This window comes from Mustela nivalis (assembly GCF_964662115.1).
Source record: "Mustela nivalis genome assembly, chromosome: 19".
NCBI lineage: Eukaryota > Metazoa > Chordata > Mammalia > Carnivora > Mustelidae > Mustela > Mustela nivalis.
The window spans coordinates 422,561-442,218 of NC_139038.1; the positions used below are offsets into that span (position 1 = coordinate 422,561).

General features: G+C 61.6%; 1 protein-coding gene across 1 annotated transcript in view; it reads right to left on the minus strand.

The window, feature by feature from the left end:
• Nucleotides 1-902: 902 nt before the first annotated feature.
• The window catches only part of ADAP1 (ArfGAP with dual PH domains 1), a 49,830-nt gene continuing 31,074 nt past the window's right edge, over nucleotides 903-19,658 (minus strand). Inside the window, exons 4-11 of the mRNA XM_082714063.1 lie at nucleotides 15,346-15,428; nucleotides 9,202-9,314; nucleotides 8,480-8,626; nucleotides 2,801-2,884; nucleotides 2,548-2,610; nucleotides 1,933-2,004; nucleotides 1,518-1,746; nucleotides 903-1,435 (exon numbers count right to left, since the gene is read on the minus strand). Coding sequence (XP_082570189.1) covers nucleotides 1,407-1,435; nucleotides 1,518-1,746; nucleotides 1,933-2,004; nucleotides 2,548-2,610; nucleotides 2,801-2,884; nucleotides 8,480-8,626; nucleotides 9,202-9,314; nucleotides 15,346-15,428 — 820 coding nt within the window. The 3' untranslated portion in view covers nucleotides 903-1,406. The remainder of the gene's footprint in view (nucleotides 1,436-1,517; nucleotides 1,747-1,932; nucleotides 2,005-2,547; nucleotides 2,611-2,800; nucleotides 2,885-8,479; nucleotides 8,627-9,201; nucleotides 9,315-15,345; nucleotides 15,429-19,658) is intronic.

The window sequence follows — 19,658 nt, forward strand, 5'->3', positions numbered from 1 at the left end:
ACAGGCCAGTGATTGTGGGTGATGGCGTCTGGCATGGCTGGGGAGGGGGTACCTGCCTGGGGCAGAAGGGGGCAGGGGCCCTGGGTGACCCTGGGACTGTCCTACCTCCCCGGCCCGGCTGTCTTGGGGCCTGCAGCTTAGATGGGAGTGAGGGGGGCGCTGCTGTCCTCTTTTGACCCTGCGGCTGGTCCCCCCCATCCAGGTTTACATGATTCTGAGTGGGCCAGCCCACGCTCAGGGGCAGCAGGGAGATGGGGTGGTGGGAGTCGGGCCCACAAGGACAGGCAGAGGCCCTGGGGCACCCTTCTGGGGACGTCCGCACTCCAGGGTGTGTATGAGAGGCCAGCAGGTAGGTCCTCCTCGGGACCCAGAGCCCACACCCTAGCTCCTGACCTACATAAGGGGCCACTATGGAGCAGGACATGAGGGCTGGCGTGACAGGACACCCTGCCTTGGGGATTCCTGTACCTCTCAAGGGCTGGTCCGGGGCCGTCTGAGGGTATGGGAGGGGGGCTGAGGGACCACCCAGATCACCCAGCAGGTACCCCTGCTTCTGTCCCCCCAACCCTCCACCGAGGGTGGACAGGGAGCCAGGGCCCCTGGGGAGGATGCTCGAGCGTTGTAAGTGCCGGCTGGCCGGTGGCACATTGGGTCCTGATGGGGGACACCCTGGGCTTCCATCTTCTAAGGGCTCAGTGGCTGGTGGGGGGGGTGGCGGTCAACAGTCAGGAGCTGCCCCTCCCTTCTCCCTCCCCATCCAGGCATGCTGGGGCCCAGTGAGCTGCAACTCCCCGGTGCCTCTGACCCCCAGGCCCTCAGGCACATGCCACGTCAGCTGGTTGAGGACAACGATGCCGTGCCCCATGCTAGCACCCAGGACCCCATGACTGACACACAGCAGGTAGCTCAATAAATACTTGTTGACAGAGACTTGAGGGAAGGGCAGGAGGGGGAGGGGAGGCATGCAGGCCACCCGCTGTCCCCACAGCCCAGCCTCCTGCTTAGGGGCAGGGTCCTGCTCAGGCGGGCAGGGGGCAAGGGCAGGTAGGGAGGGTCTGCCGGGCTGCCCTGAGCCAGGAGGCCGGGCCCAGGCCTCAGAGGAAGGGTGGTTCAGTGGAGGGGTGTGGTGGGGGGGGAGAGGTGGGGGGGAGGGTGGCAGGGGTCACAGCGGTGGGCAGCAGCATGGTGGGGTCTGAGAGCAGGTCAGGCCGGCCTGCAGTGAGGTTCCAGAGAAAAGGGTCCTAGTGGCTAAAGCTCAGGCCCCACGTGGCCGTGTCCGGGGCTGCCCTTGGGGCCGGGGCCACGAAGCTGGTTCCTCCATCTGGCAGCCCCCCAGTCTGGTGCTGCCTCCTCGAGGGCCACTTCCAACAAGTCCGGTTCCCTCGGGCCTCCAGAACCGTCTCTCGTTAGGGTTTATGCTTGAAGTGCGCTTCCACTGGAAAAGGACAGGCGTCCAGCCGGGTCATAGCCACCCAGGAGGGGCTGGGCTCGGTCCCTGCCACCCCACCCGCACTCACCTGCATATTCCTGGGGCAGCATCGGCCTGTCCACGACCTTCCGGAAAGCCTCCACCCAGGCCCGCTGCTCCATCTCCGTCTCGCAGGCCAGCAGGAACCTGCGCTCTGGCGTGACGATGGTGATGCCGTGGGGCCAGTGGTGGCCCTGGGTGGATGGCGGGAGCCCGTCCAGCACCGTGTAGCCGCTCTCCTTGCTGCCGATGAAGACTTCCCCGCGAGCAAAGGCATCCTGTGGGCAGAGGCCAGGCAGCCCCTAGGCAAGGGGGCAGCTGTGCTCCTAGTGGGGGAAGCCCAGACCCATCCCCACCGCCTGCGGCCAGCAGACGACAGCTGGTCTCCACATTGTAGGAGCGGAGACATCCACCCTGCAAGGGCCCTAGCTGACCTGGGCTGAGACCCTCCCTGACCCCCTTACCAGAGGGTCTTTGAAGTACATGAGCCTCCGGTCATCCATGGTGAACCAGCGCTTCCGGAAGCCTTCTGTTTGCTGTGGGTCAGAGAGTGCCGGGGTCCCGCCGGTCAGCCTGAGGCAGGGCACCCCCACATGCGTTCACTCATCCTTCGCTCATTTGTGCTTTCTGTGGGTGGTGCCGCGTCCTGCTCTGCCAGGGGGCTGCCCCCAGGGCTTTTGCACATGCTGTTCCTCCCAGGTACGTGCCCTCCCCTCCCCACCACACCAGTTCCTCCTCCTCGCCGGTCTCCCGTCCTTAGAGCCCATCTTGGTTGTGAGGCTACCCCTTCTACACGTCCACGAGGCAGGGAAGGGGCCGAGTTTGCCCTTCTAGGGACCGATGGAAGGGGGCAAAGGCACGAGGCAGGCTCGGCTCAACCCAGAGCCCCACAGTCCTGGCTCCACAGGGTCCCCACTCACAGAAGGTTGTGGGGTCCAGGGCCATCCACACACCAAAGTGATGTGTTGGAAGTCCTTGCCTGGGACTGTTGCTGACACTCTGACTCTCCACGGCCACCCCAGCCCTGGGTAGCTGAGACCCTAATCTCCGAGGGGCTCGGGCCAGCCGGTCAGACCCACCTTGGGCCCCGTTTTCTCCATGTAGCCTTCCTTCAGGTAGTTCCGGGAGAGCTTCGGTACCAACTAGGGCAGAAGACAGGCTCAGGCCTGGGCCCTCCCAGTCACTCTCCCCCAGTGTGTCCCCGGCACCCTCCGCCGCCCCCCCGCCCGGCTCGCTGTTGCTGAGCTGACATGCCCCAGAAGAAAGGAAGGGGTACGTGGAGACCCTTGGCCAGCGCCCCGGCCCCCAGCGATACAAGCCACCAGCACTTACGTCGGCATCACTGGCCCCGGGGAAGGCCACCTGCAGGTAGTGGAAGCGGGCGGCTCGGAGCGCGTTGAACCAGTCCACGATCTCCTGCGGGTCAGAGCGGGTGTCAGCCCTGAGCGCTGCCCCCCTGTGGGCCAGCCGAGGGCAGCCATGAACACAGGTGGGAGGCAGACCTGCTGGGGGATGGCCCCAGGGGCAGCCTGGGTGGACAGCGATGGCTCCACACAGGAGCCAGGCCATGCTGGGGCCAGCCGGCCTGGGATGGGCAGGGGACAAACGGGGGGAGACTGATGTCCAAGCCAGCCGGCCCCAGGCCCTGATGCGGCTTCAGGTATGGGGTGGTTCTTCTCTCCAGTGGGGTTATTTTTACAAACCAAAGATGTTGCCCAGAGCAAGGCTCATCTATTCTTAAATCCACCCAGAGCTGCTGCCTCCCATCTCCAAAGGAAGGAAGAGAGCTGCTCTGTGTGAGCCAAACCCCTTGCTGGACAGGGTGGACCCGCAGCCCCTCCCTCTCCTGCTGCAGTGCAGAGTCCCCCGCCGACCAGACGCTGGAGTCTGCCCCACTTGGGTGAGCCCAATACCTCCTTCCCCTGCCAACACCGGGCCATTGCCAGCCACCCAGCACCTGCACTCCTCTAGGGCTCTGGAGCCCACTCCTGCTCGTGGGGTCATCCCACACCAGACCATACTGGAAATGATGCCTCCTCACCACCCCCACCTGCTGCACGCCCCCCAACCCCCAGGAGCTGGCCATACCTCCTCACCAGCCCTGCCCTGCAGTGTGCACCCCAATGCTGTCTTCCGCACCTAGGGCACAGGGTTCCCAATCCGGGCTAGGACGTACGCTCTGGGCCCTGCCCACAGCCGCCTTCGCCCATGGTACATCCAGCCGCATCCCGGTCACCAGTGAACTCTCCAGTCCCTCCCCTGGGCTTAGGAGGCATCATCTCCTGCCTACTCCCCAGCGCGGGACTCCCTCCGATCACTGGAACTGCAGCAGCTGGACAGGTCAGTGAAAGTTCAACTTCGGCCGTGACAACTTCCCAGCAAACCACTGCCCCTCCAATAAAGACACAAGTCCACAGCCCAGCTACGGGCCCTACGGGCTCTCCCCAGCCCAAAGGCCCTTCCTTTCTTGCCAGCCTCAGCCTTGTCAGCTGCTCAGGTGTGTCCTATTCCATGGCCTCTGCACATGCCATCCCAATACCTGCCACCACCCTTGGGTTGTGGTCCGCCCCCATTATGCACAGTCACTGTGCCCAGCCCTCAGTACAAGTAGGACTCTCTGACTCCTGCCTGTGTCTACTGGCAAACTGTGTAGTCACTCAGAGGCCAGAGCCATGGCAAACAGGCTTACCTGTATCTAGGCACAGGGCCCAGCCCAGGCAGGTGCCATACCACAGCCCTCTGACCCTGGGGGAGGCTGCTGGGCACGCACAGCCGCAGAGTATCATGCCACACAGAGAAGGTCCCTGGGCTCGGGGTCCCAAAGATGACGAGGGTGGAGGCTTCTAGATAAAGCTGAAGATTGGCACATGTGCCTTCAGCCATGTCACCTAAAAGCTGTTAATACCGCATGTCATCTTCCAAAACCAGGTCAGAAAGAAACAGAAAATCTGGACATACCAATTACTAGTAACAAAATGAAATCTGTAACCAAAGAACTCAAAACACACAAAAGTCTAGGACCGGATGGCTTCACCAACGAATTTTACCAAACACTTCAAGAGTGAAGAGCTATTCTCAAACCACAGCAAAAAAAAAAAAAAAAAATAGAAAGGAAGCTTCCAGATTCATTCTGTGAGGCCAGCGTTACCCTGATAGCAAACCAGACGCACAGTGAAAAAAGAGCAACAGGTCCGTACCCCGATGAACACAGACGCAGAGACCCTCAGCAGCTTCTAGCAAACCCAATCCAGCAAGACACTGAAAGGGCTGCTCACCCCAAGTAGGTTTCTTCAGGGATCCAAGGATGGCTCAATATTTGCCAGCCCGTCAGCCAGATTGGTCGCCTCAACAAACACTTAAAAACCATACACCATCGCAATAGATGAAGAAAAAGCAAAGGAAAGCATTTGACAAAGTACAACATCTTTCACAATGAAACCAAAGGGGTTAGACGGACGAGCGTCGACATGAGAGGCCTCATTGTGCAACAGGCCTCCCGCTGCCCTCGCGTGCTGTAGGGAAGAGCAGTGCTTTCCCCTACGACCAGGAACAGGGATGACAAGAGGGACAGTAGTAACTGGAAGCTCTATGGAGAAATGAGCTCAGGGAAGTTTCGTGATGACTTTGCGTTCTCTGCGTGACTTAAAAGACTAAGACTTTGGGGGCACCTGGGTGGCTCGGTTAGTTAAGTGTGTGCCTTTGGCTCAGGTCACAATCTGGGATCGAGTCCCCATGTTGGGCTCCCTGCCAAAGAAGAGGCACGTTTCCCCCTCTCTACCCACTCATGCTGTCCCTTTCTCTCTCTCGCTCTCAAAATCTTTAAAAAAACAAAGTAGTACTTCTAAGGAAAACAGTAAGCAGGAATTAAAAGCTATTATTACTATAACTTGTTTGTAATTGCAAATCTTTCTTTATACCTACCTTAGGAAATACTGCATTTAACAGAATGACTGTGTCTTGGGGCAACAGTGTGTACAGATGAAACACTGTGACACTGACCACCGAAAGGGGGTTGTGCAGACAGCTGTGCAGGGACAGGGTTTCTGCACGTTACTGAAGTTAAACTACTATAAATTTGATTTAGAAGATTATAAATTTAGGATGTTAAATGTAATCCCCATGGCAACCAGGCAGAAAAGAGCTACAGAAAATACACAAAAGGAAATCAGGAGGGAATTCAAACATTGCACATGAACTAAACACAGAAGACACCAGGATTCCAGCAAACAAGGGAGAAGAAGCTGCAGGCCACACACACACACAGGGCACAAGACAGAAGATGATCAGTGAATCGGCAAACCTTGAGCTGGACGGACTAAGAAATTGACTCAAGTCACGACACTCGGACACAAGGCTGGGGACGCTGCCACCAGAAATGAAAAGGTCTAGGAGAGCGTGCCGGGAACCGCCGTGCACCAACAACGGGGTCACCTCGATGAAGTGGACATGTTCATGGAAACGGAAAACCCACCAGGACCAAATCACAAAGTGACCGTCCAAATGGGCCCCTGAACCAGTAAGGAGACTGGATCCGTCTCAAAACTTCCCAACAAAGAACAGCCGTGCCCCGACGGCTTTCCTGGTGAGTTCTACTAAACCCTGAGTGACCAACACCATCCTTCCTAAACTTTTCCGAAACAACCGATGGGGAGGGAGCGCTTCCTAACTCACCCTGTACGGTGTCGGTACCGTGCCCAGCATAGCCTGGAGACTGACGTGACACAAATACAAGACCGCACGGACCAGTATCCCTTGTGAACACTGATGCGAAAATCCTCCACAAGATACTCACAAACAGAATTCAGCAGCATATGAGGGACTACCTACCACGACCAAGTGAGATTTAGTCCTAAAATCCAAGGGATTCTCCGCATGGAACTGAAGAAGGCAGTATACCACATGAACAGAAGGAAGGAAAAACAGACCTCGATCATCTTAGTTGATAAAACATTTGACAAAACGCACATGGAATATCTGGGAACCCAAGTAGCCAAGCAACCCTAAACAAGAACAAAACGGGAAGACTTGGACAAAGTCACAGTAGACTGTGACTATGGCACCGGCATAAAGACAGACATGGGCCAGTGCAGTAGAAGAGCGCCCAGAAATCGGTCTCCTTGGTTGAGAAAGTGCATCAGCACTAACTAGGAAGGGACAGTCTTCGCCGCGGCGCTGGGAAACCTGGATATCCACGGGCAAAAAAATGAAGTTGGACTCAACCTCACATCCCGTATTAAAAAACTGGAGGGGCACCTGGGTGACTCAGGTCATGACCTCTGGGTCCTGGGATCAAGCCCCAAGTCTGGCTTCCTGCTCAGCAGGGAGTCTGCCTCTCCCCCTTCCTCCCCCAACACCCCTCCCCACCCTCGTGCTCTCTCTCTCTCAAATAAATAAAATCTTTAATAAATTTAACTCAGTGGATCAAGGTCCCAAACATAGAACCCAAACCGTAGAAATCTTAGAAGAAAACGAGGTAAGAGATTCATGACGTCGGATATGGCAAGGATTTTGTTGGTCTGATACCACAGGCCCAGGCGGCAGAAGAAAAAGACAAATTGGACTTCATGAAAAATAAAAAATGTTGTGCTTCAGGGGACACTATCCACAGAGTGAAATGCAAGCCCCAGACTGGGAGGAAACGTTTTCAGGGCACAGATCTGATGCGGCCCCAATACCCAGGAAGCAGAAGCCCTACAGCTCAACGCCAGAAGCGAACAATGCAAATCCGAACTGGGCCAAACGGGACCCGGACAAACCCTGCTCTGGAGATGAGCAGACGGCCGAGCGGGGTGTGCAGGGGGTGCTCACGTCTCCTCAGGGAAGCGCAGGCGAAAGCAATTCACACCACAGTGGCTGCCCGAACCCAGAAACGGGGGTTGGAGAACGTGGAAACACGAGAGCTCTGTTGGCGGGAGCGCAATGTGTGCCGCCGTCGTGGACTGCAGCGGGGAGGGTCCTCCAAATATTAAACCATCGCCAGGGCGCCTGAGTGGCTCAGTGGGTTAAAGCGTCTGCCTTCGGCTCAGGTCATGATCCCAGAGTCCTGGGATCGAGCCCCGCATCCAGCTCTCTGCTCAGCGGGGAGCCTGCTTCCTCCTCTCTCTCTGCCTGCTTCTCTGCCTACTTGTGATCTCTCTCTGTGTCAAATAAATAAATAAAATCTTTTAAAAAAAAAAACCATCGCCAAGTGATCCCACAATTTCACCTCTGGCCACATAATCACAGGAATTGAACATAGGGGCTCAGAGGTGTCGTAGCCCAAGTTCATAGCGGCAGCCATCAGGAAAACACCAGGTGGGAGCAGGCCCTCTCCCCGTCACGGGAGCAGCCGGCAGACTGTTCTGCGTGCACACGACAGATCGCTCAGCCTCGGAGCAGCCAGACCCCTGTCCTGTGGGGATGAGCCCCGATGACCCCAGCCAGACAGAAAGACACACCCCGGGGCCCCACAGATACGAGGACCCAGAGTTGTCAGGCTGACAGACACAAAGGGCGGACAGCGGGGGACAGCAGGGCCTGGGCTGGGGGAGCAGGTAGGGATCCATGCGTCGCGGGGACAGGATAGAACATTCTGGAGCCGGTGGGGGAACAGCTACACGATGAATGTGGCCAGACCCATATGCTTGAACATCATGATAATGGTGAGTTTCAGGTTATTTGTACACACAAAGAAAGGTTGCCAGACCCTGTCTCTAAAATGTCGCAGACACATTTCGTCTTTTAACTCACGGGCCATGTTGCGGAGGTAAAAATGGAAAACCAAGTGATGAGGAGGAGGGGCCACCGTGCCGAATAGACAGACCTGGCGGGGTTGGCGGGGGACTCCTGGCCCCCTCGCCCTGCAGAGCATCTGGGAGGGAGGCGGGTGTGTCGGCCACAGAGCAGGACATGGCACACGTGGCCCCAGCCTGTCGCCTTCTCCCCGGTGGGCTCCAAGTCCGCTCCCCGGCAGGGGAGGGCAGAGTGGGGCGCTCCAGCTCCCTGCCCCCACCAACCAGCCCGGGCACCCACCTTCCCGTCCTCGTGGTAGACAAAGATGTTACGGGTACTGTTGTCCTTCAGGTAGGTGACCTGCAAGCCGTGGGGGTGGCCGATCTTGGCGGGCTGGAAGGTGGCGTTCAGATGCTCGATCTTCATGATAGCCTTGGGCTCCTTGGCCTGGAAGCAAGGCCGTGCCTTAGCCCCAGGTGGGCCTGTGGGTGCCCGCAGTGCTGTGTGGCTTTGGGGAAGTTACTTACCGTCTCTGGGCCTGGCTTCCTGATCTGTAGGTCTAGGGTAACAGCATCGCCCTCCCCGGGGACGAGGAAGGGGTATGTTCAACTCCTAGGCAGACTGCTCCTCTCCCCTTCGGCACACCACTCCTGTCTGGTGTGGCGCCCCACCCCCTCCTGTCCTGCCAGCCCGGCTCTCCTCTCCACGGGCGGACTGCCCTGAGGATGTCCTCTGCCTCTGTCACTGGGGATGTCCTGACCTGGAGCTGGTCTGTGGGGGGCAGGGCCGGGCCAGTCACGGCCTTCGGAGCCCACCTGCCCTTTCCCCCTCACTGCCTGGATGACCCTCTCAGGCCCGGGAGTCCCAGCAGTACCAAACCAAACCTGGCCCCAGGGAGCAACTGTGGCCAAGGGGTGGACAGACAGGTGTCCCCACGGGAGGGGGCAGCCACTCCAGGCCAGGCGTTGCTTGAGGGCAGCTGGGGACAACATTCAGCCACTCAGGCCCTGTGCTGCGCTCACATCATTTCTGTTGAAATACTTCAGCGAGCCTTCCCGTTCCGTCAGCACAAACTTCCGGCTTAAAAACTGCCCGTTGTCCCGGCCCCGCTTCCAGAGAAAGCCTTCTCGGTATCCTGGGGAGAGACCAGGCGTGGGTCAGAGGGTCAGAGTGGACCAGAGTGGAGGCTGTTGTCCTGACCCACACAGAGGGTGTGGGCGGGAGGGCTCCAGACTGCTGGCCCGGGGACCCGTCGGCCTCAGGGCTGCGAAGCCTGGTGGGCGCAGGCCTGACACGTTCACAGCGCTGGGACCCGAGGCCACCCCTGCTCCAACAGCTGACACCCGCCGCTTGGGGTGTCTTCTTTCTTTCTGGAGACATCCCATAACAAACACGGGACGGGGAGCGGTGTGCTGCCCTGTGTGCAGGCCCACGGTGAACGTGTGAGGTGCACCTGTGTGGCCAGCCAGGGTGGGTGCAGAGCAGACTAAGGTGCCCACAGCCAAGTCCTCAGGGCAGCACAGGGATAGGACTCGCATATGTCTGGGGACAGGCAAGGGTCCTGAACTGTCCGGGGGTGGGGGGCCAAGGCCATCACAGGCAGGGGTCCTTGCACTTGGAAGGAGGAAGGAGAAGGGAGCATGGAAACCAGAGGTGTGGGGAGCAGCCGGCCCTGCCCAGCCCTCCACTCCAGCCCCTGACTCTGTGGGGCTCCGAGCTCAGATGCACCAGTCAGGCTGCAGGTTGTGGCCCGCTGTTCCTACAGCCGTCAGAAGGGATTACTGCTGCCGTGCCACCGTGACTTCCTCCCATCACGCTCCTGTCGGTGACGCCCATTCCAGTACCTTGGCCCAAGGAGCTTGACCTGTGTGTCCCCACACTGTCCCTCCACAGGGCTGCGGCGGGAGAGGCGGCTGCCGCACTCCGAACTCAAACATGCCCACCAGGATCAAAGCTCTGGGGACACCCACATTCCTTGGGTGTGTTCCTCGGGGCCTCGCAGGTCACAGGCAGGGTCTGTGGTTCCCATACAGACCACCCAGCAGTCATACCTGGGTTTCAGGGCACCTCCCACCCCAGGGAACCCGTCCCACGGCAGCAGGGGCTCCCAGCGCTGTGCGGCGCCCACCGAGGCCAGCCCACGATGGGAGGACAAGACTAGGCCCGATGGGCGGTCCGTGCTGGTGCAGGCTGTGCGGCCGAGGCAGAGCCCAGACTGACAGCCGCAGCCAGCGGCCCTGATCCATGCCCCGCCCCTGCAGCCCGGCAGCCCCTCCCTGACCCCACAGACACAAGGAGCTATTTTCTCTGTTTCGGAGACATGCGGCCATAAAGAGGCGGCAGCCTGGCATCGGGGAGGGGGCAGCTGGTGCCTCTCAGTCTATCGTGGGACAGCACCAGATGGGGCCTGTCCCCTCCCAATGCTGAGGAGCCTGGACCCCTGGGCCCCCTGCGTACAGCAGCAGCAGCAGGCACAGCCCCGCTCTGTGCACAGGGAGCAGGGCCACCACCAGGTCCTCAGGCCCACATGGGGCCTACCCTGAACGAGCACATGAGCAGTCCGCCCAGGCTGAAGCCCAAGTCCGCTGGCCTGCAGGTTGGCCTCGCCATGGACACAGGGGAGGGCTCACGAGCAGCTTCTGCACAGCTGCCGGAGCCCTGACACCTGCAAGGGGGGGCCCGCCAGCACCTCTGAATGGTGCCCAGGGCAAGGCCCTGGCCAAGCACATGAGCCCTGGTGGCCCCAGAAGGACTTCCAAGTCGGCATCCTCTTTGTACAGGAGGGAAACTGAGGCACAGAGATGCGAGGTCCTGGTCCAAGGTCACCTTGCTGGCCAGCACTGACCTTCGGCACTGGCTGGGACTCCTGGCCCGCAGGCCCCCTTGCCCAGTCACCCCCACCCCTGCCGCCTGCCTTGCCTGCCGGGCCCAGCAGGTGGCAGCAGTGTCTCAGGCCCTGACAGGCAGTGGGCCGGGGGTGGGGACACAGCACAGCCCGCCACCCCGCACTCCCACTGGCACAGGCTGGGCTGGAAGCCTCGGGTGGAGGGAAGTGCTGGCCCCAAGTCTGTCTGGCTCCTGGGCCGTGTGCTGCCCGCCAGCCAGCCGCCAGGAGGCCTAATTTCAGGCACCGCGACAGTGGCAGCAATATTTTCAGAAAGGCGCTGGCCAGGGTCCCTGACTTGGCCCCATCCAAGGGACACCCGTTTGGCCCTCCGCCCGAGCCAGCGGCCTGCCTGTCACACTGGGGGGCCCCTGCGGACTCTAGGGCTCCATGCTGTCGTCTACGCAGACTCAGGGTCTTTGTGCTGCCCCCCTCCCGCACGCCCCTGCCAACCGCACCCCTGCCAGAGGGGTCTCCCCCAGCAGCCCGCACTGGAAAGGACCCAGCGGTGCCTCCTGAAGCGTAGGCCTGCAGCTGGGCCATTTCCTTTCCTCCCAAAGGAGCGGCCAGTCCAGGGCAGAGGTCAGATGCTTCACTCCGCATTCACTGAGCACCTACGGTATGTCCACGCCTACTACTTGCTGGGCCCTACCCCAAGCCAGCACCCACCGCGTGCCAGGCGCCCTGCTTGGGAGCTGGGAGGGCCGCCCTGCTCCCTGGGGCCTCCCCGGCTGCCTCCTCCTGGAAGCCTGCCTGAGGAGCACCTGGAGGAAGCACAAGGAACCTCAGCACTGTCCGTGGGGACCGGAGGCCATTGTTCCCCCAGAAATGGCCAAACCCTGCCACGAAACAGCCCGCCCCAGGCGCAGGCACACGCACAGGCACGGCGCTCCCTTCGCCGGAGGCCCTGCAGGACGGTGGGGTCACTTCGAGACCCCGTCTCAATCAACGAGGAACCGCCACGTGCTTCACACACGACCCAGAAACCCATGTTCAAGTGGCCTTGCTCTGAGGGGCAGGGGGCTCCCTGGGTGGCTCACACCGCGGGTTGCCCTCCCAGGGCAAGAGACAGGCACCCATGCCATGCAGCCTCTGCCAGGGGATGCCGGTTAAAAGGTGTCCTCTGGGCACAGAGCCAGGACCTGGGGAGACACCAGGGAAACTGAGGCCCACCTTGATCACCTTCCCAGAAGCACCAGGACCTGGATTCAGGCCTATAAGTTCTGTTCCCTGAGAGGTTGACCCGGGGGCCCAGCACAACCTCCTGCATAGCCAAGTCCATGTGCCCCAAACCCGGTCCCCATGCAGAAGATGCTGCCAGGAAGTGGCCAACAGCAAATCCAGCAGTGGGAGGGCGGGGAAGCACATCTGGCTGAACCCCACAGCGCCTTCCCTTGACTAGGCCTGCCCTAGCCATCCCAGGGATGCCTCAGGGACGCTGGGCACCCCACACCTGACGTCAGTGTTTCCAACGACGACCCCGAAGGAGAAACTGAGGCACGGGGGGGCGGGCTCTGTCTCTCAGGGAGCCCTGGCCCCGCAGCCCTCTGGGGCTCTCTGTCCACCCCCACCACCCCACCCCAGGGAAACTCAGGACAAAGGCGGGGCAGGGCGGTAGCTCTGGGACCAGCCCGGCTTTGCACAGACAGGAGGCAGGGGGAGGGGGTCCGAAACCTCACCAGGAAGTGCTGTGTCTGTTGGTGACTGGGGGCGGCCTAGGCGGCCTGGCCCTCGGGACAACAGGGGGCATTGTCTGGTCTGTGAAAGGCGGCCACTGAGGCTGTGGATCAAGGCGGGGCAGTGTGGGGAGGGAGCCAGGAGCAGCTGTCTCCAGGGTCACCCCTGTGAGCTGGGCCGGGGCGGGGGCCCTTCTCTCCACACACCCGTGACCTTGGCCGAGGGCGGGGTGCACCAGCCTGGTGCCCCCTGGAGCCCCGGGCCCTGCAGCCTCCCCATGGCCCTCACTCCCTGACACCAGCTGATGCCTGGCCCGTCGGCGCTCTGATGCACACGACCTGAGAGAAGCCATGGCAGGGCCCCAAGCCCGGCGGTCACCCCGGATGACACTACTACTCCCACTCCCGTCTGCCCCACGATGCACGCCTCTGAGCACACACGCCGGACGCTTCTCAACCTTGACCTTCCCGAGGACTGCTGGTCAGTCACTCTGCTCAGGGTTCCTCCGGTGGGGTCTGTGTGGCGTCTCCTCAAGGCCAAGGCGAAGCTGTGCGTCTTGGGCAGGAACGCTACAGTCCGGGCACCGGCGCCCCGTCCAGACCAGGGGAGGCGGGTCCGGCAGCTCTCGGCCAGCCAGGCCCTTTCCTCCAGCCCAGGGCACATCCAGGGGAAGATACTTCCCGATAAGCATGTTTCGTGTGCCCTCCCCCCCACCCCCACAGCTTCCTCGGGTTTTGGTGCCTGGCGTGGTCCAGACCACACCTGTCCCGCTGGGGCCTTCGCCCGCTGATGGCCCCCTCCCCCCATTTCTTGCTCGGGACAGTGGACCTCCCTCTGCTGTCAGAAGGGCTGAGCCCTCCTCCCTCCCTGGCCCACGCCTGCCACAGGCAGAGCTCACAGCCTTTCCTCTGTGACCCGTCTTGTTGCCCTCACATCCAGCTTTGGTGCCTGGAGCCCTTGCTCACGGGAGGCCTGGCGGGACAAGCTGTGGGTGGCACGGCCCACGCCCACCGTGCCCCCTGCAGGTCCCCGCGGCCTCTCCAAGCCATGGGCCTCACGTGGCTCCCAGGGCCGGAGCCATTCCTGAGACCCTCTCCCTTCCTCCTCGTGGGAGGGGCCAGGTGGGCATGTCCTGCCCCTGCCTGGGACAGGGCTCTGACAGTAGCAAGAGCCCACAGGAATCCCCTGGTGCTCCCGCAGGGTCAGGGAGCCTCGGGGGTGTCCCCGGTGCCCCTGCTCCTCCCCTCCGCCAGACTGGGGTTGGCGGCAGGGAGCTCCGTGGGGCTGGGGGCCTGCCCCCTGCCACCCCTGGGCTGCACGGGCTTTGGGTCTAGAGGCACCTGGCTGGCCAGGCCTCAGAGGTTGTGGGGCGTGGGGCCCCAGGAGGGCACAAGGGGGCACCAGGGAGGCTTCTGCCACGGGCAGCCGTTTGGGGCCAGCGGGCCCCTCCCCACAGGATGGTGGCTGCGGCAGACCTGGCTGGAAGCAGGTGGGATGGAGCCCCGGAGGGCTGGAGGGGCTGACAGAAAAGCCACGGCTCCGAGCCCCGGGCTCAGGGCCTACCCCATGTCCCTCCTGCCGTCCCCTCTGTCCCCAGCCCGACGTCTCACCGCTGCCTGAGAGGAACAGTGGCTGATGGCACCAGGAGCTTAGAGGAATGCCTTCTACTGGGGGACCCAGGACAGGAAGGCAGGAAGGACCCCAGCTCGTCCGGGGGTCAATACCACCTCCAGAGCTCCGGGGGCAGGAGGCTGAGGGGGACACCTGGCCCTCACAGGCCCTCGCACCTGGAACGGACCCAAACATGCAGGGGAGAGGTCTGTCGGTGCTGCTGCTGCCCTGTGTGCACCCCCTACTTCTGGAACCCAGACCCTGCTTCCTCCCGAGAGGGCAGCTCCAGGACCCAGAGGCAGGCCCATATCCCACCTCCCAGCCTCCGTGACTGGGCCCCATGGCGCAGCCACTCAGTACCACCTGGGCCCAGGCCCTCCCACCAGCAACTGCTCCCTCTGCACACAGCCCAGCACAGGGCCACCTCCCCAACCAGCCAGGGTGCCCAGTGCAGCCCTGCCATCCCCACGGCACCCGCCCCACCTGAGCTGGGCTGCTGAGGGCTGTGGGACCTGAGCACCAGGCCACCCAGCTTGGTGTCGGAAGGACCAGACATGGGCCCAGACCAACTAGCCCATCCTCCAGATTTGACGTGAATCTGGCAGTGCCAGGACCGGGGAGGAGGAGTACAGAGACCAACACCGAGGGACAGACAGACAGGGACAGAGAGGCAGAGACACAGGGACAGACAGGGACAAAGGGACAGGGAAAGAGGAATGGAGACAGAGGAAGGGACAGAGACACAGAGAGGAACAGAGAGAGACACAGGGACAGAAACACAGACAAAGACAGGGACAGAGGACAAGAGAGGAGCAGAAATATAGAGACACAAAGAGACAGGACAGAGAAAGAGAGACAAGGACAGAGAGATACACAGAAACAGAGACAGAAGGACAGGCAGAGACAGAGAGACAGAGACCCAGGCACAGGGACAGACAGGCAGGGCCAGAAGGAGAGGCACGGAGACCAGGGGGGCACAGAGTGCGGGCCTCACCTGCGGAGTAGGGCTCCTGCTTGTCCGGGTGGGTGAACTCTTGTCGCTCGTACTTGGCCCGGATCCACTGCTCGCGCAGGAGTCTGGGAGGAGAGAGAGCGTTCTGCTGGGCTGGACCTCAGGGCTCCTGGAGGCTGCTGGCGCCCCGTGGGCAACATGCGTGTCCACCACCTTCGGAAAGGGGAGCTAAAGGGCTGCCAGCTTTCACGTTTAAAATTGTTTGCCGGGGCGCCTGGGTGGCTCAGTGGTTTAAGCCTCTGCCTTCAGCTCAGGTCATGATCTCAGGGTCCTGGGATCGAGCCCCACATCGGGCTCTCTGCTCAGCGGGGAGCCTGCTTCCCCATCTCTCTCTGCCTGCCTTCTGCCTACTTGTGATCTCTCTCTCTCTCTATCAAATAAATAAATAAATAAATAAAAATCTTTAAATAAATAAATAAATAGAATTGTTTGCCAAATAGTTTTACTACTAAAACCTCTCCTTAAGAACAAGTCAGTTGGGGTGCCTAGGGGGCTCAGTCAGTTGGGCATCTGACTCGATTTCAGCTCAGGACACGATCTCAGGGTCGCAGGACCAAGGCCTGCGTGGGGCTCTGGCTCAGCAGGGAGTCTGCATGAGCTGCTCTCTCTGCCCCTCCCCTTGCTCACATGCTAAAGTAAACAGATAAATCTTTGAAAACACAGCAGCTCTAGGGGCGCCTGGGGGCTCAGTCGCTGCTGTGAGCAGCTCTATGGGCGCCTGGGGGCTCAGTCGCTGCTGTGAGCGGCTCTTGATCTCCGGGTTGGAAGTTCAAGCCCCATGCTGGGTGTAGAGACTGCTAAAAAAAATATTAAAAAGTCCTAATTCACATATGAGCAGTCAAGGAAGGCGTCAAATAAAGAGCTTCACAGTCCCTCCCAAGGTGGTCCCACCAACACCCCGGAGAGGACACAGGCCCCTGCTGTGTGGGCGGGGCTGTGTGGCCGCAGGTGTGGCCTTCTGTGACCAGCTGGCGCACAGAGTGGCGTCTGCGGTTCACCCTCGCTGTGGCACTTGCCCATCGTGCCCATGTCTTCCCGCAGCTCAGTCCCCTGCCATCCCTGCCCCAGGCCTCCCTCAGGTGTATCCCTCAGGTAGGATACAGTGACTGCAGAGGACGGCTGCTGTGCCCTGCCCTGCACCCCCCCCCGCCCCCGCCATGGACCCCTGGGCTCCAGCTCCTCACACTCTATGCCCTGTACCTCGGCAGACCTCTGGGCTCAGCTCGGCCTCCTGTCCCTGCCGCCACCCTGACCCGGGCCACCCCCATGGTCTGCTCTCTGGAGCCGCTCAGAGCCCTCCGTGGCCCCCCTGCCTTGGCTCTTCCAGTGCTGATGAGCCCCTCACTGATCCCCAGCTCAGCACCACCAGCAGCCCCCGGGCCCCCATCTTCCAACTCTCACAGCGGTGCCAACCCCTCCTGTCCCCAGACAGCGGCCTTGGCAGTCGTTCCTACATCCCAGTCATGTCAGCTTGGCAGGCATCACGACAGAGAGCGCTCAAGCCCTCAGGGGTCCTTTGGCTCTGGACCCAGGTGTGTCTGGGACCCCAGCCCGGCCCGCGTTCCCGCCCAGGCAGGCACACAGAATGCAGCACACAGGCCACCTCAGACCTCATGCGGGGCCCATGCGGCCAAACCAGGCTCTGGGGGCCCAGCTCTGTGGGCGTGCACATGGTCCCGGGGCCACCCGCAACCGGCGCTCCCAGGGGCCTCTGAAAGCCGCCTCCTGAGCCCCTCTCCTGGGATTTACCATCTTCTGGGTCCCCAGGCCCCAGGTCAGGTGCAGAACCAGGCCCTCCTCCGGGGTCCTCGGTCTCTGCCCATCTCTGCGCAGACCCTCCCTGGGTCCCAGCACCCCTCCCTCCTCTTCTGAGGACCCTCGCCCTCGCAGCTCTGCCGCCTGGAACCCACATGCCCTCATTCCGGGCCCTTTAATTCATCTGCAGAGACCCTGGTCCCAGATGAGGGCCCTTCATAGGTCCCGCGGTTCAGACCTGACCTGCCTGTTGGCGGACACCATTCAACTCCCGACAGAGTCTAGCTAGAGGACCCCGAGGAGGGAGCTTCCCTCCCACACCTGCTTCCTGTAACACAGGACCCACATGCCCGGCTGCTCCGACACGTGTGCGAGCCAAGTCCTGGCATGTCATTGGGATGCAGACAGCTAACGGCCCTTCCGTGGCCTTGTCTACACCCTATCATGGAGGGCATCCACAAGGGCCCAGGCCAATGCCTCTGCATGGACGCCGGCCCCCAAGGCCCCACCCGAGCCTGGCACAGAGGCTCTCAGCCACAGTAGGAGAGAGCCTGGGCAGCAGCCACCAGCGGGGAGTCCCCACCCTGCTCGGCACACAGATCCCAAACCTCTCAATCACCAGGGGCTCCGACATGGCCAGGCTGACCCCCTGAAGCCATCCGGCCCCGCCTCCTCCACCAGGGAAAACCAGCATCGAAGGGGGTTCCCACTCTCCACCAAACCTCATGACAAGGGAGCCCCAGAGCCCCGGCGGACGCTGCTCTTGAACCTGAGACCAACCCTGTGCTCTTGGGAACTTAGGGGGAACAGCCTTCACTGCCTTTCCGCCAGGGTCTTGGGGTCAGCATGGGTCCCCTGAACCCAGAGCAACTGCGGAGCTGGGATGTGGGCTGAACAGGTCGCCTGGAGCTGGGAGGGCAGAGGGCGGCCAGCTCAGTGGGGTGACCACCGCCCTGGTGTGTAGTGGCCCCCAAGCCTGCCCCGCCGTGGAGTTACCCTGCTCCGACCCCCAGAGCCCACCTCCCACATTCACACAGCCTGTCGGGGGTGCCCCCAGAGCAAGGCAGGCAGTGGACCCTTCCATCCCCCGACCCCCCGAAGCTGCAGCAGGACCCCTACAAAAACGTGGCTGTTTACTGGCTATGGTATCTGGTGTGGGCGTCTGACCGCCATTCCTGACCGCCCTCCTGCCCCCGGTTCCATCAGCCTCTGAGTCCCATGCTCCAGGACACTCTGCCCAAAGTCCCAGGCCTGGGCCTTCCCTCCTGGGGAGGTCACTGCCCTTGGCGCCTCGGTCTCCCCTTCCACAGGGTGGATAGCTCACCCCGCTAGTGTCTTTCCTTTCCTTTGCACCGCGGGGAAACGGACCATACACCCTCCCCAAGTGGTGAGCCCACGGCCCGCCTGCTGTGCCCCGCCCACCGTGCCCTGCCCACCGTGCCCTGCCCACCGTGCCCTGCCCACGCCCACGCCCTCTGAACACTCCAAGGCGAACCCAGACCTATCATTTCATCTGCCGGATTTCTGAGGCCGTTATGGGTTGAACTGCATCCACCAATCTCAAAAATATGTTGGCGTTCTAACCCCCAGCCCCTTGCAGATGGGTCCGTTTGGAAGGAAGATGGTTGTGGATTGGTGAGTTGCAGTGTGTCAGGCCAGATAATGGGGGCGACCCCAGAGAGAGGGTCTGGGCAGACATGGGACGGCCAAGTGGGGCACGTCGGCTGAGGCCCCTCCTGGGCTTAGAGCCCCGCACACTTGGACCACTGGCCCCCAGGAGGTGAGACAGTGCACTTCTGTTGTGCGAGCCGACCTAGCTAGGCTCTCGTCCCCCCGGCCCCAGGAAGCGGGCACAGAGGCCCGTCCAGCTGGGAGTCCTGCCCGCCGAGGGCTCCAGGCTTCCCCCAGGCCCCTGCAAGGGAAGCAGGGGGGCCAGGCTCGCCACAGAAGCAAAACCGAGAGGCGCCCTGCTGACCTTCCCGCGACACCAGAGCTGAACCCGAGGGCAGTGGGCGAACACAGGAAGGGGGCCCAGGGCCCCGCCTCTCTCTGAGTCACTGTCTGACACGAACATGACCTTGTCCCCCAGCCTTCTCGCCCGTGGGCTCCAAGCCCCAGATGGGAGGTGGGGGGAGAGCACACATCCCATGGTTCTGTCCTCAGGACCCCCAGGGGGCCTCCCTGTTCCAACAGTGCCCTTCTGGGGGTGCTGCACAGAGGGATTCAAATGACACCTCCCACCACGCAGGGCACCCCACACTGAGCTCGGAGTGTCGGCTGCCACGCACCGGCCTCGCCACTGCCCAATCAATTAGCACTTCCTGCAAGGGGCTTGGAGCCCAGCCCTGTAGGCATCTGCGTTCTCCTGGGCCTCGGGAGCTTGGCCTGGGCACACCTAAGCGCCTACTGAGCATGAGGACAGTGGCAGGCTCAGCTCCCGCAAGCCTTCACCTCGTGGAGGCTTCTGGAAGGCAAGGACGGCCCAGGGTCCGCTTGCTCCCTCCCAGGCTGCCCAGTTACCCGGACACGGTGCAGGGACA